Source organism: Aricia agestis, chromosome 5, assembly GCF_905147365.1.
Source record: "Aricia agestis chromosome 5, ilAriAges1.1, whole genome shotgun sequence".
NCBI classification, from domain to species: domain Eukaryota; kingdom Metazoa; phylum Arthropoda; class Insecta; order Lepidoptera; family Lycaenidae; genus Aricia; species Aricia agestis.
The window spans coordinates 9,483,250-9,509,480 of record NC_056410.1 but is presented as its reverse complement, the minus strand read 5'-3'; the positions used below and the strand labels follow the sequence as shown (position 1 = coordinate 9,509,480).

Here is a 26,231-nt window from a genome sequence, read left to right as displayed (position 1 = left end):
TGGCGTAACTTTTAATGGCATTATTCATTAAGCACTAATTGGTCCCTCGAGGACAGCGAGTGCCTGTTACCTTACCCGATTTGTCCATATCCAGAGCCGCAGCCAGCGATCTGCGGCAACGGGGTGGTGGAGGAGGGCGAGGAGTGCGACTGCGGCTGGGCGTCGGAGTGCACCGACGTGTGCTGTCGCCCGCAGGCCGCGCGGCCGCACTACAAGCCCTGCACGCTCACCGAGCACAGCGTCTGCAGCCCCAGCCAGGTTAATAAAAATAAATAAAATAAAATATGTTTATTTCAGGCTTCATCAACCCATAAAAATATTAGTAGATGTATTAGTAACAATGCATGACTTAATCTATGTTAGTATTGTTAGTAACAATATTATAATGTTTATTTTAGGCCCAGTGCTACCTCCACCCAGTGCCTTTGAATAGGGCAATCTGGTTTACTTGCAATCATTTTAGGATGCTGTTCCGAGAGTTGCGAACACGTTGCAGCAGGGAGACGGCTTTTTTGCGCATGATAGCGTGAAAGCCATCAGTACGGGCCTCCGCAAACATCTCTGATGCGCTACAGCGCCACGGCAGTCGCAACAGCATCCTAAAAGCGTTGTTATACTGCACGCGCAGAACGTTGTAGGCTCGACTCGTGTATGACACCCACAGGCCGCTCGTATAAACACCTGACAGAACGCCTTAAATAGAGTTATTTTGACGTCTGCAGTGGAGCGAGCAAACCTGCGGGCGAGCATGTTACTCCTCACCGCCAACGCTCTGCGCTCCCTCTCTATGTCGCTGTCATCTCGTAAGTCACTGGTTGCAATGTGACCGAGATACTTAAAGCTATCGACGACCTTAAGAGTGCCTCCAGTCTATCTTAATGGGGTGGCCATTAAGATCGACTGGAGGCACACGCCTGGGCTGTTGTTTCAGTGCCTTGAATATGAGTATTTCACTCTTATTAGAGTTATATTTCAGGCCATGCGCCTCCGCGTATCTCTCACAAATCGACAGGAGTTCTCTAAGTCCGCTTATCGAGGGACTGAGCAGAACCATGTCGTCCGCGTAGCTTATGTTGTTGACACACACTCCGTCTATGTGGCAGCCGACATACGTGCTGCTCAGTTCCTTGATAAGCTGATTTACATAAAGGTTGAACAGTAATGGGGAGCTCAACCCCCCCTGCCTCAAGCCACAGTTCATTATATACTCATCCGACAGTGTACCGACCCATCTCACTTGGTTTGTCTGGTGAGCATAATAGTATTTGAAGAGGGCGGTGTACTGGTCCGGCACACCCGAGCCCCTCAACTTGTTCCACAGGATAATACGGCATAATAAAGGGGCCAATAATCAACTTGTGACTAGTCGACATACACACAAAATTTTGACTTTAGGCTGTATTCATTTCAGTCTGTACAGTAGAAATAAAAAGGGCACCGGTTAGCGACTTAATTATAGTTAAGATGTTGCTCATGTATGTGCACAATACAATAAATACTAATTCCAAAAACTATTTACTTATTGTTATGAGAATAGATTCTGCCAACGGCAATTTCACCGTGTTTTTTTACAATTTTAACAATCTAATCTAACGTATGAAATCTCAGGGTCCGTGCTGCACGTCGTCGTGTACACTCAAGTTCGGCGACAAGTGTCGCGCGGACAACGGGTGTCGCGACGCGGCGCACTGCGACGGCAGGCGTGCCGCCTGCCCCGCCTCCCGACACAAGCCCAACCGCACGCGCTGCGACAGAGACCTCGTCTGCTACATGGGAGTAAGTCATGTTGTTAATGGTTTAGCAGATAGCTTTATTTTCCAGCAGTTGTGAGGTTATTTGGTTACGTCAAGCCTAGCCGACAGATTAAGATCCACGTTCACTTGACATAGCCCGACCGAATAATGTGGTTCCACCATCTAAATCAATTCGCTAATGTTACGTTGTACAGTCAAAGACAGATCCGTTTTACCACTTTTTGAACTTATAGCCAAGGATTAAAAAGTGATAAAATATGTGTCTTCGACCGTATTTAAATTCTATACTATTTTATTGCGCTAAACATTCCTACACAACATTCTAAGCTAGCTCCATATTTCGCTAAAGCTATTTGGAGATTGACTTTTTGATGTGTCGCAGTCTTGTTTTGATGTAAACCAATCACATCTAAACAAGACTTCGAGGCATTTCAAGCTCAGAAAGCTTAGGCGGAATGTCTATTTAGTACTAAATCTCAAAAAGCTCTACCATAACTGGTCGCTGGTTAGCATTTGTGTCCTAACCTACAAACATTTTTAATGCCGTCTTGTTCTAAATTATGTAAAGAACATAACTGCGTTCATAACTCAATACGTATTTTTAGTGGGTTAGTACACGAATGCTTAACAGCGTCCAATTAATCTAACTATAACATTTCCCCAGGAGTGCACGGGCTCCATCTGCCTGGCGTACGGTCTGGAGTCGTGTCAGTGCGGCGCGCGCGCGGACGAGCCGCGGTCGGCGTGCGAGCTGTGCTGCCGGCGCGCGGGCGGGCCGTGCCGCTCCTCCTTCCACTGGAACGCCCCGCCCTACGATGTACCCGACATGTACGCCAAACCGGGCACGCCCTGTAACGATTACAACGGGTCTGTATTCATTCATTTGTTTAAAAAAATTGTTGTATGTTAATCTAATTCATTGTTAGACCGTCAGATATTAACATATTTTATATTATTTACATTACTGAAGACAAAGTTGTAATGCGATGGACGTCGACGTAATGAAAATTCCTATAGACTGTTGAGAGCTAAGTTATTTCACTGTAAATTACTATGGCGACTTTGATGATCTACGTCGACGCTTCAAAGTCTTTGTAACTAGGATTTTGCTTTATTTAAGGCAAGAAGAGCGTTATTCGCTTTTAACACAATAGCTCACGTGGAGAATCTTTACATCCTTACTAATGAAAATTAACACGCCGAATACAAGGTCTGCATATGTCTGGCATAAATTTATACTCCTGTCTAAATGTATATAGTGGTCCGCCCCGGCTCTGCCCGTGGTACATATACATAGCCTGTAGATATTTAGGGACAACTTAGGTTGATACATTGATGAAAGAATTTTTGAAATCGGTCCAGTAGTTCCTGAGATTACCGCGTTTAAACAAACTCTTCGGCTTTATAATATTAGTATAGTAAAGTTAAATTAAGCGTGTTTAGTGATCTCTAACTCGCGTGTCCGGCAGGTACTGCGACGTGTTCCAGCGGTGCCGTGAGGTGGACCCGTCGGGCCCGCTGGCGACGCTCCGCCGGCTGCTGCTGTCGGACGAGAGCATCGCCGGCTTCCGGCGCTGGGTGCTGCGCCACTGGTACGCCGTGCTGCTCATACTGCTCGCCGTCCTCGCGCTGTTGGTGAGTATGACCTTCTAGAATATATAACTATCTCGACTATCCGGATATATAACTATCCGGAATATGGATTATTTGTGGTTTAGGAAAGAGAATATAGAACAATCGAAAGTAAAAAGATTTATTTGCAAAGTGCAGTCCATTTTTTTACTTTTTATCTGACTAAAGCAAAATGTGTGTATTCATAATGTTTGTTTTTTTACGCACGAGCCAGGAAGTGTATCTTAAAGCTTAGTCATCTTTAAGATACATCGTCATAGGATATTTAATTTAATTCAGTATAAATAGTTTTCATCATTTTTGTTCATCATTTAAATACTACACTTTTTACTGATGTTGCACATTGGTGTAATTATTTTCAAATAAGTATATTTTAATATAGCATTATTCCTAAAATATAGAATAATTCTTTTAACTGGTATGTTTTCGAAAAATAGTTTGCTTTTACCATTTAGAGGTGCTGTCGAATTCTTGACGTCGACAGCGGGGCTGTTATGACGAAAGACAACACCGCCAACACCACAGGAAACCCTACAAACTCTAGCAACGACTCAAATACTAGCAGCGACCAAAATACTAGCAACAACCAAAATACTAGCAACAGCTAAAATGCCTAGAACCACCATGTTAATGTCGATTTAGTTAAGGTATACGTGGTACTTACAAACTAGGCTAGCAGTTTACGCTCGATAACACTCAGTACCTCTAGAGACTTGGTGTGCGTAGTATGTCTATAGTCCATAGTTTGTGCGTTTTAAACTTTTATGATGATATGGATGACAGTTTTCATATTCATTGCTACGGGTTTTTTTACAAGAAAACAAAAAAAATCAATAAGTATGTAATAAATTATATTCCATCTACAAAAACCAATGTTTCCTATAATTGTAAATGAATAAAAATGAAAAGTTGCTAAATGCTAACTTATTAATATAAAGTTATAAATATTAACTGTGAAATAGGAATATGAAATTATTGTTACGAAAACATTTGAAAAATGTCAGATGCATGAAACGGAACTTATGTCAATAGAGATTGACTTGACAAATCGATAAAGAATTAGATTTAAGATTGCCCATCTTAAATCGTCGGCACCACTGAAATGTCAGTACGAAATCGATAATTTCGATTGCAATTCCTTTACGAAGTGATTCAATATTTTTAAATTATTGATTAATTTTTGTTAGGTAACTTACCCACTATTGTCAATTATAATGTGTCACGCATATCATCATAAAACGCACATAAACTATAGCTACTAGTATGACATAATATGTCATATTATGACACAAATCGTTTCGCTGTGCTCGTTCTCATACATGCCAGGATTAAGATTTATATTTTAATGAAATCAATTTTTTCATCGTTTCAACATTTCGGTCATTCACATAAAACGTCATCATTATTGCTGAGTACGGCACACTCACATTTTGTATTATCTATATATATAAAAATCAATTGCTGTTCGTTAGTCTCGCTAAAACTCGAGAACGGCTGAACGGATTTATCTTATCTTGGTCTTGAATTATTCGTGGAAGTCTAGGGAAGGTTTAAAAGGTGAGAAAAATTTTGGATGTGTGGCGGTACCCACAAATCGCCTAATATTCCTGCATCGCGCTATCGAAGTTTTCTGAGCGCGTCGGTATATATACGACAGCTGAAATGTATCACGTGGGCTTCGGCCTGACCGAGCATAACACCTCGCTCGGTCGGAAGATCTTCCTTTAGCGTCGCCACGCATTATCCCACAGATGTATAGATGCATGGATGTATATGTAGATGTATGGATGTTTGTTACTCTTTCACGCAAAAACTACTGAACGGATTTTAATGAAACTTTACAATAATATAGCTTAAACATCATAATAACACATAGGCTACAATTTTAACCGACTTTCAAAATGGGGGAGGTGTTATGTTCGTTTTCTTATGTTCAACAATTACTCCGTCGTTTGTTAACCGATTTTCAAAATTTTTCTTTTGGGTATCATCATAAATATAGGGTATCATCCCAATTCGGTATTATATTCACAAAAGTGGTGATCTGATGAAGGATCCATAAGTAAACGAGGGAACTCCTCAAAAATTATAGGGAAATATGTGGTGACTTCGGTTTCGTGAGAAGTATTCTAAGCATATGCTACCAACAAGTAAGATTTTGAACCGAGGTATACCTGGTATACCGTGGTTCGGAAGGTGCTGAGAGAACTCCTGATTCTTTATAGATACAAGTTTGGGAGTTTCGGCGTTGTTTTAAGAACGGAAAGCATATGCTTCTATGCAAATTACATTCATCATCAACATCGTCATCATTATCACTACCATATTATACCATGTTATTGGTAAGTACTTTTCATAGTCTTTTAGATCGAGACTCGAGTTTGTCAAGCGATAATTTAAAAAAATCTATACCTACCTAATATTATAAACCTGAAGAGTATGTTTGCTTGAACGGAATCGGAGGAACTACAGATCCGATTTAAAAACTTATTTCAGTGTTAGATAGCTCATTTATCGAGTAAGAACTAAGACTATAGGCTAAGACTAATACGACCGAAGAAACTCAGGAAAATGTGGGAAAAACGGGGGAAATATTAGAAATTACGAACTACTGGAGCAATTTTTATGGCAATATTTGGCACAGATATAGAGTAGACCAAGTGAAGGGAGTAGGGACATAAGAGCTATTTTTATGGGAAAATGTACGGTTTCCGTAAAATTCCTAATTTACGCGGGCGAAGCCGCGCGGGACATCTAGTTAATAAATAAATGATTCTGGTTTAAATGTATTTATTTTAAAAATTGCAAAGCTGGAAATTCATCTCATATAATTTTGTTTACTTTGTATAGTTGCTTATATAACATTTATCAATCGGATTGTCGACTTTTTTGTATATGCTAGTGTCTCCAAGTTTGTCATACAAAATTACAAATCCAGCGCTGCGAATAATCGCCAGATGTTGTACTTATTACACACACAACCTAATAATATCATTTAAAGTACGTGTCAAAATGTTAATATAAGAGTTTCGATATTTGCAGTTCGCCAGCACTCGGTACTTGGGTCGTCACGGCAAGAAGGTGAAGTCGGTGACCATCATCCACTCGTCCACCACCGAGACCGTCCGCCTGCCCGACGCCGGCGACCAGGGCCTCATCGTGCACACCGCTGTCAGGTACTACATTCATAAAACAATATCTTCTTGCACTATTTCCACTTATGTTTGCTAGAATTTCCACCGAGAACCTACGATACAATCAATTCGTATATTACGCTGTCAGGAAACAGAAATCCGACACCACAATTGCCTTTCGTTCGACTATTAGCGAAAGGATGTAGTAATAATATTACTAAATATTATTACGTCAGAAGATCTAATTTGAACTTTGCAGCTTTGGTCTGAAATTCGAACTTTGGTTTGTTTGCTCCTGACGTTATTGGGCTCATGAAAATATCGACGGGTGAAAGCGGACGTGGCGTAACTTGATTTTGGCCAAAATCTGCGTCGAATGGTCTATATCTCGTCTTTCTACGATAAATTCTAGTAAAGATACGACCATGGATTTTTACCACCTTTTAGCACAGACCTTAAAAAAATATGTCGTAACTAGACGAAAAACTGCAATTTTTGGATAAAAGATAGATACGACCATGCGTGAGAAATTAGTAAAAGATACGACACAGGTTTTTTAACGCTAGAATTTGATTTGAATGAGTTACGACATTTCTGTCGCCTAAAATACAACATTCCCAAGGATACGACAATTTCGCTGCGGGAAATGTTGTGTACTTTTATAGATACGACAATTTATTTCATACTTATTTCATAGGTATGAAAAAGTTATTACATTTTAAACACATAATTTTAATCTTAAGCCTATACTTACAACCAACGAATATAGTTGAGTTATGTGTACAGAGATAAGTAACGCGATTTTATTTTCCTCGCGCCCCTCTATGATACCTTCGCCGGCGCTCATTATACGCCGTTCTTAACGCCTTTTAGTTGATGCACGAGCGTCGATTTGAGAAAACGAGTTTGTTGCTGTATTCTTAACACTATATTATCAATGCACGTTTATTCGTGTCATAAATGAAGCTTAATCAAGTGTAGTAAAAGCAGAGTGGGCCTTTTTTGATGGGCGGGGCAACCCATCATGGTGCCCCGGGTTGGGGGTGTGCCTCAGTTAAGCTGAAGCACCCCGGGGGTATGTGGGACTCTTACCCACTAAAACCACCTGCGGTTTGTCTTCAGCGGTATACGGAGGGATGTCCTGGATATGTCTAAAACAGGACTCCCTCCACGACCGGATTTCCTCCAAAATAAGGGAACGCTTTGGCAAACTGAAGCATTCCCCTAGGCGCCGGGACTAGCCAAGCCGGTCAGGTTCCCATCCTGACCCGGAGCCCCGGATTAGACAGAAGTTTGGAGGTTAACGACGCCTCCGAACTCCCATCCTACGCCAGTGGAGCGGAACGGAGGATGGATCATCCTCTTGCACGCAAGGACGGTTTCGCAGAAAGGGACCGCCGCCTGCCAGGCCTCATCGCTCTCGAGCATGCAGCGAACCATGCTCGAGAACGAGAGGTCCTGCCCAAGCACCGGCAAAAATCATGGTGCTTCACGGCCCAACAAACGCACACCTCGAGGGTCTACTGGGCCGTGTCCTCCGCAGCACCGCACTCATGGCAGGCTGGCGTTGGCTCCCTCCTGGCGACATACACAAGTACGCACCGAAACATCCGTATCCAGAGAGTACCTGTGCAAGGCGGAAGGTGAGGGGTTTTCTCTTGCGGCGCCGCAAGAACTGGATGCAGAGCCTGAGCAGTACGTTAACCTTACTGGACCTGCGCCAGGCCCTCACCCCACCTCTTCAACAGCCACTGTTATCCCAGCTTTCGGACCCGCCGGAGCTCCTCCCAATGTAGTTCTTCGCTCCGTGACCTCTCTGAAATGAGGAGATGCAACTCGGCAGAGACCGTCGCAACAAGCTCCCACGCCGGGTTTTCCACCAGGGCAGTGGCTGCCGCCCAGGATGCTCACCGCAAAGACCCGCTGCGCTCTTCGCAGCTGGGCCTCTAATATATTCTTACGAGCGGTGAGGGAATCTGCCCAAATTGGGGCACCGTACAGGGCTATACTGACTCCAGAGTATAGCCGCTTGCAGGCTTTGCTGGGCCCTCCTATATTAGACAGAGGCCGGCCCAGCGCTGACGCCACCCTCACGACCTTCGGTCCCAACTGTTGGAAATGTCCATCTCCCGTCCAGGATGAGTCCAAGACATTTAAGCGTCGGACTCATCCTGACATCCATCTCTCCGATAAGGAGTCGTGCTCCGGGTGGGGGACCTCTCCTCCCGGGTCCGCGGAAGAGTAGGGTTTAGGGCTTGTTTAGGCGTACCCGAAGCCCAAGCCACTCTATGCGGCTGACAATGAGGAATGCTCCCACCTCAGCCAGCCGCGCTGCCTCCTCGAAGTTATTCTCTCGGAATAAGACATAGGTGTGGTCGCAGTAACAGACGAGCACCATGCCCGAGAGAAGAGCACACCGCAGGACCCAGTCGAAGCAAGAAACATCCAGACGCGAACCTTGTGGGACACCGCACTCGACCTTCCTCCTCTCTAAGGACCCCAACTCGTCCTCGTAGAAAGCAGACTGGGTCGACTTCTATTGTGTTGAAAAAGTGTGCTCTAGATTTGGCTCCGGTCTTAACACGTCTTTTTCGTTTCTCCTACACTTCTGGCATTGTCCCGGCTTCTTGTAAGACAGATTTGGTGTACCCGATCCTCCAACTACAGACCAATCGTTATAACCTCCGTCTTCTCGCCGATTATGGAGTCCATTATCAATAGCCAGCTCTTTCGATACTTGGGCGGCTTGGGATTACTAAGCGACAAACAGTGCGGGTTCCGAAAGGGTCGCTCGGCTGGTGATCTCTTGGCGTACCTAACTCATTGTTGGACTCAGGTGATTGAGTCGAAGGGAGAGACATTGGCTGTTAGTTTGGACATTGCAAAGGTCTTTGATCGGGTTTGGCAAAAAGCGCTGCTATCAAAGCTTCCATAATATAGGCTCCCCGAGAATTTATGCAAATTGGTCACAATTTTCTTAGCAGTTCAGTGACATGTTACAGACCAACGGCATTTATTACTATGCAAATGATAGTACAGTTGATTCCCTATATACCAGCTCCCCCCTTATTTTTCTAAATGTCATTGAGAGTCGAAACGAACTTGTGTCTGAAATAGAGAATTCACAGGAGAAAGCTAAATAGGATCGACGTTACTTATTCCAATTCAACCCCGCTAAGATACAAATTTACGCGTTCACCACTAAAAAGTCACCAATAGTCATATATCCTCGTTTTCAAGGTACCTCTTTAACAATCTCCCCCAGCATTGAAATACTTGGCGTAAACATATTGAGCGAAGTCCAGTTTCGGTGCCATCTAGAGGGTGAAGCCAAGCTAACCTTGAAAAAGCTTGGTGTTTTTAACAGAGCGAGACAGTATTCCAGTCCGGGCTAACGTCTACAACTCTACAAGGCGCAGGTTCGGCCTTATATGGTATACTCTTCTCTGGACAGGGGCGCCAAATACCAAATACTCGCTTTGGATCGTATCCCACGAAGAGCCGCGAGAATTGTTGACTGCCATAGTATTTCAAACAGGCTTGACCCCTTGGAATTACGCCGAGATGTAGCTGCACTCTGATTCCTCTATCGGCTGTATCACAGGGAGTGCTCCTGCAACTTTTCGCCATTATTCTTTTAAAATAAATAATTCATTCACTATAAGATACAGCATTCCATTATAACAACGTCTGCCGCTGATTTTGCACTTAAACCAAAAGTTGTAATGCAATTTAATTAAGTAAACAAGATACGGCGAAATGAAATGTCATATTTGAGATACGACAGATCCGCCGCTCAAAAAAATTGTTTTTTTAAGTTGTCTATACATTTCCTCTCAAAGATACAACATTTCTGCTGCATAAAATAGAAAAATATTTTGTCGTAACTTGTTAAAAATCAATGAAATATCAACTTTGGAACAATTTGAAGAAACTCAACGTATAGGCCTCAGATTAATATAAATATGTTCCAATTTTTAACGTTCTATGTTGATAAATATAGAAGTTATGAATTTTTTAAAAAGTTTTTTGGCTCTACTGTAAAGTTGGGTTTTTCGAGATACGCCACTTCTGCTTTCACCCGTCGATATTAGTATAAAAATAACCGTATTATAAAAATTGTGTTTTAATAAAATTAATTTAATTCTTAGGTCAAAGTTGCCATTGAAGAAAAAAGTTGCTCTCCGCACTAGAGCTTATAGAAATAAGAAGGAGCACCAAAAGGATAAAGCATCGCCTTCGCACAATGTGAAGAAAAGGGTAAGTTAAAACAAATTGTGCTTTTTTTCAATGTAAAAAAGTATTTAATAACACATGTAATTAATTACAAGTATTTAATTACAATCTTTAAGAATTATTAGCAAGCTTGCGAGATGTTACTACAGTTGAGTCATTAAGAAATTTTGGCAGTTATCATTTTAAAACGTCTTATTTCAGAAACCTAGTAATCCGGTAAAAGTCGAGGAAGGTGTTGCGGTGCCAAAGGAGAGCACAGCGGTCGTCACCAACTCCGACGGCAAATCGCCGAAACACGTCATACTGTCCAAACACAAAAACAAAGTAAAGAAACGAAAAGCGAAAGTTAAAAAGGAAACCATAGACTACAGCTCCATGCAGAAACATTCCTCCTCCCCGCCGGCCAAGGACACCGAGGCGCTGAGCAGGGTGCAGAAGTGGCTGCTGAGCTCCCCGCAGCCCGCCGCCCTGCCCAAGTCCAAGTCCATCCCGCTCGGCCTCACCGACCGCCCGCCCCGCCAGCTGCAGAAGGGCGCCCGCAAAACCAGACCGTCCAGGAGCGCCACCAACCTCCTCGCCGGCGAGAAGGCCCGCCTGCAAGTCGTCTTCAAGCCGCCGTTCAGGTTCAGCGTCAAGATCTGCAAGAGCGACAAGACGAAGGTCGTCCTCGACAAGTCGTCCAAGCCCGACGCGGACCGCAAGCGCGACTCGCTGCCTCCGCCGACCTGCCCGGCCGACCGCCCGACCGACCGTCCCGCCGACCGCCCCGCCGACCCGCCTGCCGCAAAACTGAGGCACACCAACTCGACCCGAAACGACGGCGGCGGCGCAGCCGACGAGCCGGGCGAGCGGGGCGGGGCTCACGGGTATGAGAACCTCCTCCGGCGGAGCTCCACCGACTGCAAGCTGGGGCGGCGTCCGCTCGACCCCCGCCCGAAATCCGGCCACGGCAGGAGCAACTCCGTCGGCCAGGGCCGGGGGACCACCGAGAGTCGCCAGAACCTCATCGCGCTGGACGACGATGCGAACTGTGCGCACGTCTACGAGAACCTGCTGGCGGCCGACGCGCCCCGCACGTGCAGCACGCCGCGCCGCCCGCGCCCCGCGGCAGCCCCTCGCGCCCGCGACTCCGACGCCGAGCGCTTCCGCTCCGCCGCCGAAACACTGCGCCGCGCCGCCGGCTCCTGCGCCGACGTGCGCGCACCCGCACTGCGTCGCCAGCTCAGCGAGATACAGATCGGCGGGGCGGCCGACGCCGACGTCCGGGGCTTTCCCGCCGCGGGGCGGGATCGGCTGAGGCGACAGATGAGCGATAACGAGCTGGCGCGGACGCGCGCGCCGCCGGCGGGGCCCGCGTCGGCGGGGGCGGAGCCGCGCGCGGCGTTTTGCTGGGCGCGACGCTCGGGGCGGGGTGAGGGCGGGGCCTCCGCCCGGCCGCGCCCCGCCTACACGTTCGGCGAGCTGAAGCACGCGGCGCCGAGCGCGGCCGACCGCCCGCCCGACGCCGGCGCCGCGCTGGAGGACTTTTTAAAACTAGATAACTAATTTATGAAATTACCGCGTGCGACGGAGCCTGTGAACAAATTAATCGATCGATGTGTATATTAGTAGATAACCCGGGCGCCCGTTCCGCGCCGTCGTTGTAAATAATTTGCTTCTAACGTAGGGGACGACGTAACCTGCCACTGAAACAGCCCATCGCCGCGGCCGGTGTCCTTGTGTTTTACACGCCGATGTTTATTGAGGTTCGCGCTTCGGGTCACTTTATAATTTGTAACAAATAATAATTAGGTAGTAAGCTTCTGTGGTATTCGACCGGTCGAGCGTGCCGGCGGCCGGCGATGGTTTAGTTTCACTGAACGATCTCTACAAATGAATCTCTATTTTTTCTACATATTATGTACCTATTGTACAAATTGACTCAGATCTGTAAAGTGTTCATATAAGATTACGTTTAACATTATCGCTCCGTACATCGACAGAGTGTTATAATTTCCCGTTTCTCGGCTTTTATTTGGAAGCATTGTCAATTATGTGTCAATCGCGGAGAAGTATGTATCGCTCGTGTATCGGTAAATATCCTTGCAATAAATAACTCGCTTGAAAATTAAATAACTTAATAACATAGCAATAATCTACTTTCATAGTCTGTCGATTCAGGATTCTATTAAAACATAATTATATTTAAGTTTTATTCGTGTTGTTTTTAGTTTTGCTCTTTCTAAATGCCACGTAAATATGCCATCATTGCTTCTCACTTTTTGGGTACCAACTACCAAGTAAGCTACCATAAAGCTATGTTAAGTTTTATTTATTACTATTTTAACTGTAGGTATGGATTAATCCATTAAAAGTAACTTTCAGAATTCAATAATTGGTATGCGTTTGAAACGCAATCGAAAGTCATGAATATATTTTGCATACGAATCCTGTCTCGACTCTCGACGCTTATAATCTCTCTAACAAAAATATTAAAAATCAATATTATCTTTAAGAATATTTTTCTATAAATTTTGGATAAATCGATGTTACCACAGGAACAAACGTGCGGCTGTTATTTTTTATGTTCTGAGATATCTGGGATGGAATTTAATTTTATAATTCGATGTATTAGCCTGACAATATTTTAGTACATAATATTTAAAATTAACGTAATTTCTCGTTAAAGATAAGGTCACTAGGTGTAAGAAAATATATCGTTTTACTATTTATTTTGTAACGTCACGAGCTTCACGCCGATATTATCGTCTTCACTGAGAGTTTGAAATCGAGCGATCCTCGCACGAGTCGCCCGGTCCTGTTGAGTTTGCTAAAAACTGTCATATTATATTCGTGCCTACCTCAACTAATTTAAATGCGAAAATATATTGTACGTAGCTTTATTACAACTTTAGTCACATGTTTTATATTTCCCGGGCGACTCGCGCCGGCGCCGGCGGAATTGTTTGAGACACAACGAAGTTGCGGTGTGATTTATTAAAGTACAACAATATTTCCATTGTCGACGGACGCGTTGAGCGCGTCAATCGTTCGACTATTTTATATACAAGGTGTAACAAAACTAAGTGATAATACTTTAGGGTGTTTATACAAAAACAGCTCTTTCAACGCTGCTACTGTTCACAGTGAACTCTATATAAGGGTATACACACCCCAAAGAATTATCACTTAGTTTTGTTACACACTGATACGTAAACCGATCACGTAAACGGAAGTAGGTACACTTCTATCTCAGATATAAATCAGAATGTGTTCCCTGAGATGTGGTTCGCGGGAAATTGACGAATGAGCTTTGTATTGTAAGGTGAGGTAGGGGTTAAGTATTGTAAAGCGATTTCTAGGGCGATACTAAAAGTATTGAAAATGTTACAAATTTGTATTTTAAATATGATTTCCGAGTAGGCGGAGGGTGTACGTCGCTTCTAAGTTCGCCTCGGTCGAATCTTATGATAGGTTTATCGGTAATATACCTGACTAACAGACAACAGCATCACCGGTCGTTTGTGTTTTTAACCGTACTCAATAAGGCCACTTCTACTGTGCTTAATGCTAAAGCCATAATTAGTACCTACCTTATTCCAGAAAAATCTGGCAGCTACGATCATTTTATTAGATAAGTTTAAGTGGTATAAACGTGTTCTGAACAAACCTACAACTCGGTAGTTTTGCGTATTCGTCAGTTGAATATCTGTTAAAAAGTATTATTTGTGTATCAAAGCTATAGTCTATATTTCCTCGTTCGCAAATTGTTTTATGTAAGTGTTGATTGTAAATTTTGTGTAACTAAATGTGATTAGATTACGAAACTATATAATGGTTTGTAGTTCATAGTAATGATATGAATTTATTGAAATTAGATTTTTCATATTGTATTGTGAGGCCGCCCGAACGCGAGTAGCGGCGTAGTGTGCGGTGACGTACGAACACGCACACGCGTACAGTACGAACTCGCGTGCGGGCGCGCCACGCGGGCCATGCATGGCTGGTATAGTGCGCGCGGAACTAGTTGGCCGCGCCTTAGGTATGTGAGCGGTGGGACGGAAAGGCGGGGGCGCTTGATTTTGACAGTTCTGGCTTGGCTGGTTCAGACATAACGCGCAAGAGATTGCAATAGCAAGATAAGTCCGTCGATAAAAAGATTATCTAAGGAAATAATATTCAAAGTGCGTACGGTTTTTAAAAAACGGAAAGCCGATGCCAATAATAAAATAAAATAAAAAATGTTTTATTTCTGAGTAAATTTGAATCATTTTTTTTCAGAATGGTCTACCTGATGCCTACCACCGGTTCGGGAACTACCCCGGCGAGAAGAACCGGCGTAAGAAACTCGCACGGGTCCCACTTTTTACCAAAAAAGTGAGAGAAAAATTGTTCTTTTAAAATAAAGTTTACAATTTTGTAACTTAATATTATATATAATAATATAATAGTTTATTTAGAATATAAAACTGATCAATCAACTGATCAATGTCTTTAATTTATTATTTTCAATACTTGAATAATTATTGTTCACGATATCTCGATCGCTGTCTAATCTCATGTGCGTTGCGAGCAGCAAGCAACCCCTCACCCCTGTCCCTACCTAAGGCGCGGCCAAGTAGTTCCGCGCGCACTATAGCTACATTTCTGTTGTTTATTCAGGTTCACTGTCCGCTCGCAGGCGCAAGCCTGACGCGATCTCGGTATTTGTTCCAAGTGCCTTATTGAACAAATCGATACATTCCTACTGACATTCCGAGCTGTGCTACTCACACGTTCACATTCAAGTGGCAATTATTTTTATTTTAATATTTCATACAATTTGTAGCTACACGAGTCGCCAAACACGTAGAACTTCTGAAAAAGGGTTAACGCTATTTGTCTCTTTCACACGCACTCGAATTAGCGCTTTCCACGCCACGGGTCTACGTAAATAGCAATTATTTTTTGACGAGAAATGATTGGCGCTTGATGTTTAATTATTATTACGTGTTCGGTGGCCACTGGCCCATGTATCTTTAAGCAACCGACTGTTTGTGTCCAACATTCCAAGTTTATGAAATACGTTGCTTGAAATTCTCAAGTTACTGGGTGCTGTTATTTTATTCATTGTTTGTGTTGAAAGTAAAATGTGAAGAATGAGTAGGAATAATCCTGTTTTTTCTGATACCTAAATCTTTATAAACCAGCGCGTACCTATAATTATGTATTAAAATATAAAATTCTAATCAACTCGGCCAATTATACCTGTCGTAGTACTAAAATATGTAATAGTACTAAAATATAAAAATATGTACAGTAATTAACACAATTTCTCTGTTAAACTAGGTGATTTTTTATTCAGAAATTGAGGTATTTTGTAAAATTCAATCAAATCTAGACACATTCAAAAAACAAGAGCTTGTTATTTGGGGCTACGGAATAAATTACGCGATCCCAGTTCCCTAAGAATTTGGAATGCCATCAGCTATAAAGGAAAATATTTAATAATAAGTACATCGGGTAGGTACCATCAGCCATGATTGTAAAATATTATGGAAACTTATAACACAAGTCGCTCGAAACGGAATAAAAAATCACCAAGAAGGCGTGCATACATTTTCAGTACTTATTTAATCTGTGATAAATGTATTCATTTTATTTGTGTTCTTCTTTATTTTACTTTTTATTTTTACATGATATTTCATATTTTTAAATTATATAATTATTACGTAAATAAAATACAAATTTGTAATTATTTCATTTAAAACAATTTACTATTATTTCTGTATTTTTTAAATAATTAAAACATCCAACATGCACATGCGTTTCATTAAAATCAAAACCGCTTTAGGGCGTTCGCTGCGTTGAGCTTGTGCCCGGCGCGGCTGCCCGCAGTCCCCGCAGTGCCCGTCGCGGGCGCCCGGCCCGCGCCGTGCGCTCGCCATAGTGACGGCTGACCCGCTCAACGCAGCGCTGCTATTAAGGAGTGTAGATGGAGGGGGCAAATCAGATTTTTTATAAGCTAGGTGTTTATAAAGAATAAAAAATTAATAATTTTTAGTTGTAAAATATTGTATTGCAAACAAATGGCAAAAAATCGTATTCTTAATTTTAAATTTTGATAAATAAAAGTACTAGATAGACTTGACCAGCAACTTGTTATGGCGTTGCCATGACATCTTTTGGACATGCGCAATAAAAGGTTTGTCCAAAAATACGCCGACGAACACGGCCAATATATTTAGTAGGGACGTCAACATCCAGGGGGGTGGCAGCTGCCCCCCCTCCCATCCCCTCGGTACGCCCATGAACCTAACCAATACTTCATAAGAAAATCGTTAGATATATCTTCCAAACTGTCTGACTTAGAGCTTCTATCTTTTAAAAATAAAAAAGAACCATTTCAATGAGCTAGATTTTGCACAAAAAGCTATTAATTAAAAATTACACCATTTTTTTTCCAAAACTATGTTCTTATCTTATTCTCTTTTTTTCTATGTTCAATTCCACGAAATTCTTAACGTATTGTTTGTGTGAACATAGTCCACAAGTTTAGCTATCAAATGAGGCCTTTTTATCTTCATAGGATAAATTTACATGAGAAGTACTTATTGGTCAGATTTAGTGTGACATTACATGTATCACGCGGGCTCCGGCCTGACCGAGCATAACACCTCGCTCGGTCGAAAGATCTTCCTTTGGCCGCCACGCACTTATCCCCACAGGTTGTTATGTCTATTGTGGCTGTACTATGTAGGTACTACAAGTTACAATACAACTCAGTGAATGGCTGCCATTTCTTTTTCCCACGGTTGTACGTGAGAGAGAGAAAAAATTTGAAAGCCAATTTGTCGATAAAATATGCCATACATCATGACATTAGGAGAGTGAGCACATTGAGACGGGCTGTGCCGGGGCTCAGCGTGCCAGGGCTCATCGCAAAAATCCGCCTCCATACAATTTGTATGGAAGCGGAAATCCGCTGCGCCCCGACACAGTGTGCGAAATGCGCATCCGCTTCCATACAAATTGTATGGAGGCGTATTTTTGCGATGAGCCCCGGCACGGCCCGTCTCAGTGTGCTCACTCCTTAAAGGTTTGGTGTCGGGACTCGGGACACATTGTATAACTAACGTCATAGAGTAGCAATGTCTTACAAAAGATTCTCAGAAATGCGTAACCACTTTTTTGTTCAAAAGACAATGTCAAGTCATATATTCGTTATGTCATTATGTATGTGAGATATGCCTGCAGGCATCTTCGAAGTGGCAACGCGTTGCTACCGTAAACTTCCAATCTAGTTACGTTAGTAACATAGAATATCATTGACTAACGTGACCATTTTTTTTGTCAGAACGGGACATTTACGAAGCGGACCCCCTCCCTCCCCACTGTGAAAATCGAAGCGCTGAAAGACCTACATTTTTTTGTGATTTGTATGGGTTAGTGCTCCAGCGTAATATATCAGCTACTTATGTATATTATATCAGCTACTATTACTGATAAATGATATAAATATCGAGAAACATAATATGGCAGAATAATCAATCGAATCGAAATTTTGGAAATTGAAACACCGGAACACGTAACTACAAAAAGGGACTGTCCCGTTCAAAACGGGACGTCTGGTCACGTTATGTATAACCGAAGTTCAAGGGCATCGTGAAGAGCCCTAGAGGTATCTATGAATCTTGATGATAATAATATGATCTATGAAACTGTAAAATTGAGTGAATACTTTTTGCTCACAAAACCTAGAACTGGCTGGTAAACAGGAAAAAAACTGAATTCGTTTATTTGACGATGCCATCCTGAAAATGTCAACCAAAATGTCAACGAATTAGTTAAAATCATAGACATAATATATACTTAGCATTATAGGTTTATGGTTAAAATAGTAAAATATATTTTCATAAGTGAACAGGATAAGAATGGCTCCGGTTCGCTATAGCCTTCATTATGAAAGGTACTGCGACCATCTAATGTCTAGTTTTGGAAAACTTCTTCAAACGCAGTCATTAGTAGACATGACACTTATGTGTAGTTCACATACTATACGTGTTCACAAGCTTGTGCTCTCAGCAAGTAGCGTATATTTTCAAGTAAGTAAGCATAAAATTTTATTTCACCTTCCTTCTTTTCATATAGTAACTAGATTTAAGTACACCTGAATGAAATGTGTTCATGTTATTCAAGTAGTAGATCATATTAGGTACTCCGTACTAGTAGCATTTTCTTAACTCTTGCTATACTTAAGTATCGAGAAATAAATAATAATTCTTATCACTAAGGTGAATTTTGCGTTATTGCACAACTTAGAGTCTAGACCAGGAGGCCTACTACAACCTCTTATAGCAGTATTATTTTAATCTTACTTTATGATTTCGTACCATCGCCTCTTAAAAGTAAGATTACTTTATGATTGTTCCGTCAAGACGTTTTGTGACGTCATGTCCCAATATCATTCGCTCTCAGCGTACCATGAGCTCCATTTTGACACCCTTTGACAGATGAGCAAGATTACTTTAACGTCAAACTAGCGATCTTAAATCCGCTGTGAAATATCAACTTTTTTAAGATTGTTTTGCATTTTTTACTGTTTTTTAGTAAAATTATATTTGCAAATTGAGTACGGTACGACTTTAAATTACGCATATTATGTATTAACAAGAAAAGTCTTAACTTTATTTGTATTTAAAGTTAACCATGTACATAAAAAACGGCTTTTGTTTTGAGATAACCAATGAATTAAATATTTACGTACCTTCTATTTACCTTAAAATAGAAAATATCGAAACAGTCTTCAAAGTCGCGCAACTCACACACCACTTAAAACTTTTTTGTTTTAGCGTACCACAACAACACTTCACGTCTTAATTAGGTTTCAGCATTAGTTTTTCAACAATTTCACTATTTGATTTAATTCTTATTGTTAACAATTTAGCGCTGAATCGGTTTAATTTATTGAAATATTTAGGTTTAGTACCATTCAAATTCTCTACAGTCACTAATAAGTTTTTTCTACATTTGTTTAGACTAATTAGACACTTCATTTGTTTACACAATCGTGTGAGAGTGACAAAACGCTTTATAGCTGCTATCTCGCTTTCACCCATGACAATTCATTTGTTTACACAATCGTGTGAGAGGAACAAGGCGCTTCATAGCTGCTTATCTCGCTTCCACCCATAGCAAAATGTAAACAAATAATTTGATATCGTTCGTTCTTTCCCATCCCTAAGCCGGAATAAAACAAGATTGTTTTCATACACTTTAAAAAGTTCATGGTACGAATCAAAGTAAGGTTATTGTAATCTTACAACAAAGTGTTCTGGAAACATGATAGTTTTAGGAAAGGTTGTGGTAGGCCGCCAGGGGTTCCCAAACTTATTTTGTCCACTGCCTACTTTAGAAAAGATTATGTTTTAGCGCCCCGCTTGTTTCAATTTAAAATACTTACATCCAGATAAAATAAATCACCCTCCAAGCCTCTACACCACGCCCCATTTTTTTCCTGGGTCCCACACAGGGGGGCCTGTAGATCTTCAGCGCCCACAAGGTTGCGTTATCGCCCACTTTGGGAAAGGCTGTTCTAGACATACTAACTTTTTTTTTGGTTAATTGATTCACAATTATAGGAAATTTTGCAAAAGCAACCCGGAGAGCCACTTATAATATTGAAAATGAAGTTTGGCGTATTGAAGTGTCTTGTAGAGTTCATGTATTGCGGTAAAACTCAATGTCTTGAAGAAAATGTGGACGACTTAGTAGCTGCCGCTCAATTTTTAAAAATAAAAGGCTTATCTAAAGTCACAAGAGAAAGTCTTGGTATCACTAGTACAGGTAACTTTACCTATATTTTTAAAGAGCGTCATATCCTAACATCATTCGAAATTCGAATCGAACTTATGGTACCTAAGTGTATCATGTACCTATATTATGTAGGTATTTTAATTTTTCAGCCGAACTTCCTGCGTTTACTCCACCCGTGGTCATCAACCGTCCGCCTCAGTCAATTATTGACTTGCATGCAAAGGTTATTAATTAGTAATTAATTAGATACCTATTGAGTTTTTTTACATATTTTTGTCCATTAAGCCCGGCCGCACATTGTCCGAATTCTGATCAGAAACAGTTGAATTTCGCCGGACCGCCACCCCGCACACTATACGAAATATCCTTCCGGCGAGTTCGAGCTCACTCGGCTTAGTACAAAATGTAAGAGACAGCGCGGACGTTCATCTGTTTCGTATCAGAAATTTCGGACAATGTGCAGCCGGGCTAAAAAGGTACACGTTTTTTTTCTACCTAAATAACTCATTAAAGTTATAGAGCAGGGGTGGCCAACTTGATAAGACCTAAGATCTACTGTTTACTAACGAAACTCTGTGGGATCTACCAAGTACATACTTCTTGAAATCTTAAATAAAACAGCATAGTTTAGCTTATTGGTCATTGCACAATCTGGTCTATTATTATTATTTATATTTTTTGCCTGGCCACGATCGACTGGACTAACAGTCGCGATGGACCGGTCGATCGCGATCCACCAGTTACCCACCCCTGATATAGAGGAATCCCGACAAATCATTTCATTGTACTTAAGTAGGTACATAAATTCTTATATGTTCCGTTTTCCATAATAGGACGTAGTCCAAATGCCAAAGTCTCAGCCTACCGCAGCTCTCGGGGTAAGTATATCGAAAGAAAGTAAGATTTGATTAATTTATTAACAACATTGCTGATCTTCATAAAGTGGGTTGTCACCGCCATTCAGACAGACAGTTATCTAAATGTCTTATAGTTAAGTAATTATTAAAATATTATAGATACGTTACCTATACACTATTATGTTTTCATGGTCCATTATAATCTAAGGTATATTTATAATTTTCTGTACTTAATCAACGTTATTTATCTCCATTTCAGGAAACGGCAGTTCGCATGCCCGGCACACCTTACATGGAAAGTGGCTATAGTAAGAGAAGCTACACTGACACTACGCCGTACGTAAGGACCAGACGGGGCAGACCAAGTTATAAAGTAAATACCCAATTTTTAAATTGCCCTAGGTGTGTGTTGTCGCCTAACAGTGTAGGCGATTTTTAGTTAAATCATAAATACGCAATATTTTATTTTATAGAAGCCAACAAAACACGTAGGTTCCCTACCTACCTAAAGGTACCTACTGTATCGTTAATTGACGGATCGTTAAAAATCATATTATTCTCATAAAAATCAAATCCTACGTAAGTTGATATAGGAACTATATACTTATACAACGCCTCCGTGGTCCAGTGGTTCAGAGCTTGGCTCTTGACTCGAAGGTCGTGGGTTCGATTCCCGCGTTGGAAACATGTTATTTCCAAGTTTGGTTAGGATAATGCAGGCTGATCACCTGATTGTCTGACAAGTAAGATGATCCATGCGTCGGATGGGCATGTAAAAAGTCGGTCCTGCGCCTGATCTCTCGCCAGTCGTGTCGGTCTGCCGTCCCACTGGGTTATGAGAGTAAAGGAATAGAGAGTGCTCTTGTGTACTGCGCACACACTTGGGCACTATAAAATTACTCCTGCGTAGCTGGCCTGGTTTCAATGAAACCGGCCACCGTCACCGAAACCGGTGTGGGAGCTATTATTATTATTATATACTTATTAATACACCTACATTTTTTAGCGGTCTGCCCATAACCCTTCCTGGGAAAGTAGTTTCGGAATAGAGCCGGCCACTGAGCAGGCGCTGCTGCGGCGAGAACAGGACTCGCGTAATACAATTCATCAACTAAAAAACCTGCAATCGCAAAACGTGCAGGTTAGAACTCTAAAAATGATCTTAAAGTAAGCCGCATCGATAGAGCTCATTTTATATATTGAGTCGTTTCTTTGTTACAGGATTACATGAACAGTTTAACACTCTCTCAAGCAGTGAACAGCCATTCAGAGGTTTCGAAGCAAAGCTATATTGATATAGATAATGACCTCATCTACATGGACCAAACGATGTCTTCTTCAGTCCTCGATTCGACTACCTCATGTTCCAAGGGGACATTCAGTAATGAAAGCATTACCGCAAGTTACTCCGCTTCTTCGACGACGAATGCTTCCTCTAGCGGCGATAATACAAATAATGCTAATAATACAATGTCCCAGTATGTAAACGCTCTCAAAAACTCTGGACTCCCGACTAACTTGCCGATACTTTTCGAATCAGGAGATGGATCATACATAAATGTGAATGAACAAGTTTTGCAAGATATGGTTCAGAGTAGGGAAATACAGTACGAAGTGATCGAGCAACAGAACTTAATGGAAGGAGTTCCAGATCTCAACGAAATCAAAAGTATAGACGATCTTTCGAAATCTATCGAACGCGGAGAAGTGCTCCTGGGTGGTAAATCTCTAAATAATGAAGCCTCAAATTTTTGCAAGGACAATAATGCATGCAGTGAGATAAATGATTTAAACCAAATTTTGCCAGATAATTTGGACGCATTCAACGAGCAAACGAATTATGTTGATTTAGAAAATAATTTATCCCACATCAATTCAATACAAAATGACAATAATAATGATCTTTCGTGTATCGATAATGATTTACATTTCTTCACCAAATCTATGAGCGATGATGTCAAAAAGTATTACGAGGGGCCTAATTTAAGTGATGGGAGGGAGATGGATCAATATTGTCCAGTGAGCACTGCATTGGATACGACCTTCAGTATGTCATTGTTAGATACAAAAAGTATGCAGTTAAGTGAACCAATGAATGAAGCGTACCCTTCAGACCTCAGTAGGAATGACACTTGTTTTACCTTAGAGCATCAATTACCGAATCCGAGTGATTTTAAAGACGAAACGCTCGATTTTTTAATATCAACTCCAAAACGGATCGACGGAGATACAAATTATGACGCTGAAAAGCAATCTCAGGAGAGAAATAATATTATAAAGGATTTAATGAGTATGGAAATGAACATCAATAATAATGACAAAACTGATGCATTCAATATAACAACGGACGAACTTAATGAATTTTTAGACAATACAGACCCAGAAAAGAGCAACACCAATAAAAACGTCACAACTTCAGTGATTTCACCTGCTGACACTCAAAATAATGAGCAAGAAACAACAACTTTAGACCAAACCGTTTTACCAGAATCCAAAAATTGTGAGGACAGCTTTGAAGACTCTATAAAGGCACACATTTTAGACAAAAAAAGTGTGGAATGTAAGGATATTAGCAAAAACAAAGATATTAAAAAAGGGCTACAAGTTCCACAGACTGAAAACATACCCTTCGCGGTCGGTTTACTGCCGTTACCAAAAATTTCAAGGAAAGAAGACACAATAGGTGGTAGAAAAAGAAAAAATCAAGCTTTCAATTCTATGCATGATATCGATGCGAAATGCTTAAAACGTAGAACAAAAAACAAAAATAAACATAAGTATTAGTATAAATGTAAATTTCTTTTGCTTTGATTTTTTTTTATTAGGTACACACATACATAACATAGCATAACGCTTAACGCTATTTTTACCAGCCCACCAATTACTACGAACTGTCAACCAAGCTACCAAAGAACGCACGATTTCCCATCTTTCCTCGATTCTTCTACCTTCCTATACTCCATTTTCGTTTAAATCAGTCACCGAGGACGACGCAATGAAACATATTAGAGCTCTGAGTTATTACGTCTACGGCTATAATGATCTTAGGGCCAGGACTAGTGTTGAAAATTTCGGAAAGTTTCCGAAACTTTGGAATGTTTCAGGAAGTTTACCGGAAAATTTCCGTGAAAACTTCCAAAGTTTCCGAAATTTTGGAAACTTTCAGAAACATTTGCAAATTTTTTAAAAATGTTTTTTCTTCTATAAAATAGTAATTTTTACCGACGAAAACTGATGAGGTACTCAATTCAATACGTATTTTTTTTTTATGTAAGTATGAGTAAGATCAAATCAGCTGATTGACTTTAGAAAGAAGTTTAGCCGTTAATTCGACCCTTAATAGAGACACGTATACTTCAAAAAATTTTATTTTCTGTATAACTATTAGAAAACTGTTCTAGTTTTTATTAAAAAAATACAATTTTATATGTTTAAAAGAAAAATATACTTAATATAAAAAATCGAAAAGCGTAAAGCAAAGTCAATCCTGAGGAATATATGTTTGAAAATAATGTTATCTTAGATAAATATTTATAAAAACGATCTAAATCATGCGACTGAATAATAAAGAGACAAATCTGCTTTCATATCACATATTTTATACCAATTATAAGTACCTAAAGTATGTTCAATTTAATCAAAACTATAAAAAGTAAGTACCTAATTTTAGTGTTATTTGCATTTAAAAATAAACGTCACAACTGTCTTTAAAAGATAAATGACAGTTTTCAAAACTTCCAAATTTGGAAGTTTTCAGGAAATATTCCTTAGAAATGGAAACTTTCCGGGGAATTTTCATCTCTAGCCGGGACACGTAAACACGATACGACGTCGTGTCACGTGCCACGTGCCACGATATACGACACGACGCCGTCGATACGATGCAAGGTGAATTGTCGCAGTTAATTTCTTTGAATTTTGAATAACACGCATCGTGAGTTTCTACGACGAGACGTCGTGCCGTGTATCGTGGCAGGTTACGATGTCGCGACTTAGTTTTTTACGATGATCGTCGTAGATTTCCACGACGCGACGTCACGTCGTGAAACGACGCCGCCGTTCTTTGTCAACGAGTTCCTTTCCCTCAGCATGGTGCATGTGCAAATGTCATTCCTTTACCAAAAACCTCCAATCCTTCTTCCTTATCTCAATACAGACCTATCTCCATACTACCCTATCTCTCCAAAGTCCTAGAACACATCGTCCACAAGCAGCTCTCCTTCTTCCTATCCAGCAACAAATTGCTTTCTCCCTTCCAATCCGGATTTCTCCCTGGCCATAGCACTGTCTCAGCTTTGTAAAAGTCACAGATGATCTGCGGCTAGCTATAGAAGAAAAATGTGTCCCCATTCTGGTTCTTCAAAATTTTTTTCAAATTCAAATATTTATTTGCCAGAATATGGTACAAAAAGATGTTTAAAAATATATGCTAGCTCAGACACATTCTACCACTTATGGCGTGCAAATTTTTAAACATTGGTCATAACTCATAACTCATAAGTAGTCATAAGTCATAACAAAATTACAATGGAAATAGATGAAAACAAATTAAATACATTAATTATCTACATTTTATTCAAGTCTTTATCGTTAATGAATTCATTTACTGAGTAATAATATATTTTTATCAATAATTCAAATAATTGTTTTAAACATTTTTTTTAATGAAATAAGGGGGCAAACGAGCAAACGGGTCACCTGATGGAAAGAAACACTCGCAGCATCAGAAGAGCTGCAGGTGCGTTGCCGGCCTTTTGAGAGGCAATAGGGTAATAGGGGAGGGTAGGGATGGGAAGGGAAGGGAATAGGGGAGGGTAGGGAAGGGAATAGGGTAGGGGATTGGG

General features: G+C 41.0%; 2 protein-coding genes across 2 annotated transcripts in view; both read left to right on the top strand.

Moving 5' to 3' along the window:
• Positions 1–13,838, top strand: part of LOC121726859 — a 125,332-nt gene extending 111,494 nt beyond the window's left edge. Inside the window, exons 9-15 of the mRNA XM_042114471.1 lie at positions 95–258; positions 1,609–1,776; positions 2,419–2,621; positions 3,224–3,389; positions 6,429–6,562; positions 10,672–10,780; positions 10,958–13,838. Coding sequence (XP_041970405.1) covers positions 95–258; positions 1,609–1,776; positions 2,419–2,621; positions 3,224–3,389; positions 6,429–6,562; positions 10,672–10,780; positions 10,958–12,301 — 2,288 coding nt within the window. The 3' untranslated portion in view covers positions 12,302–13,838. The remainder of the gene's footprint in view (positions 1–94; positions 259–1,608; positions 1,777–2,418; positions 2,622–3,223; positions 3,390–6,428; positions 6,563–10,671; positions 10,781–10,957) is intronic.
• Positions 13,839–18,611: 4,773 nt separating this feature from the next.
• Positions 18,612–24,153, top strand: LOC121727089 (broad-complex core protein isoforms 1/2/3/4/5-like; the record flags this gene model as incomplete). Its single annotated transcript, XM_042114765.1, has 7 exons — positions 18,612–18,819; positions 20,356–20,560; positions 20,680–20,753; positions 21,364–21,408; positions 21,647–21,760; positions 22,394–22,528; positions 22,609–24,153. Coding segments are annotated over exons 1-7 (2,289 nt in total), but the record flags the coding sequence as incomplete, so codon positions are not given.
• Positions 24,154–26,231: the final 2,078 nt, after the last annotated feature.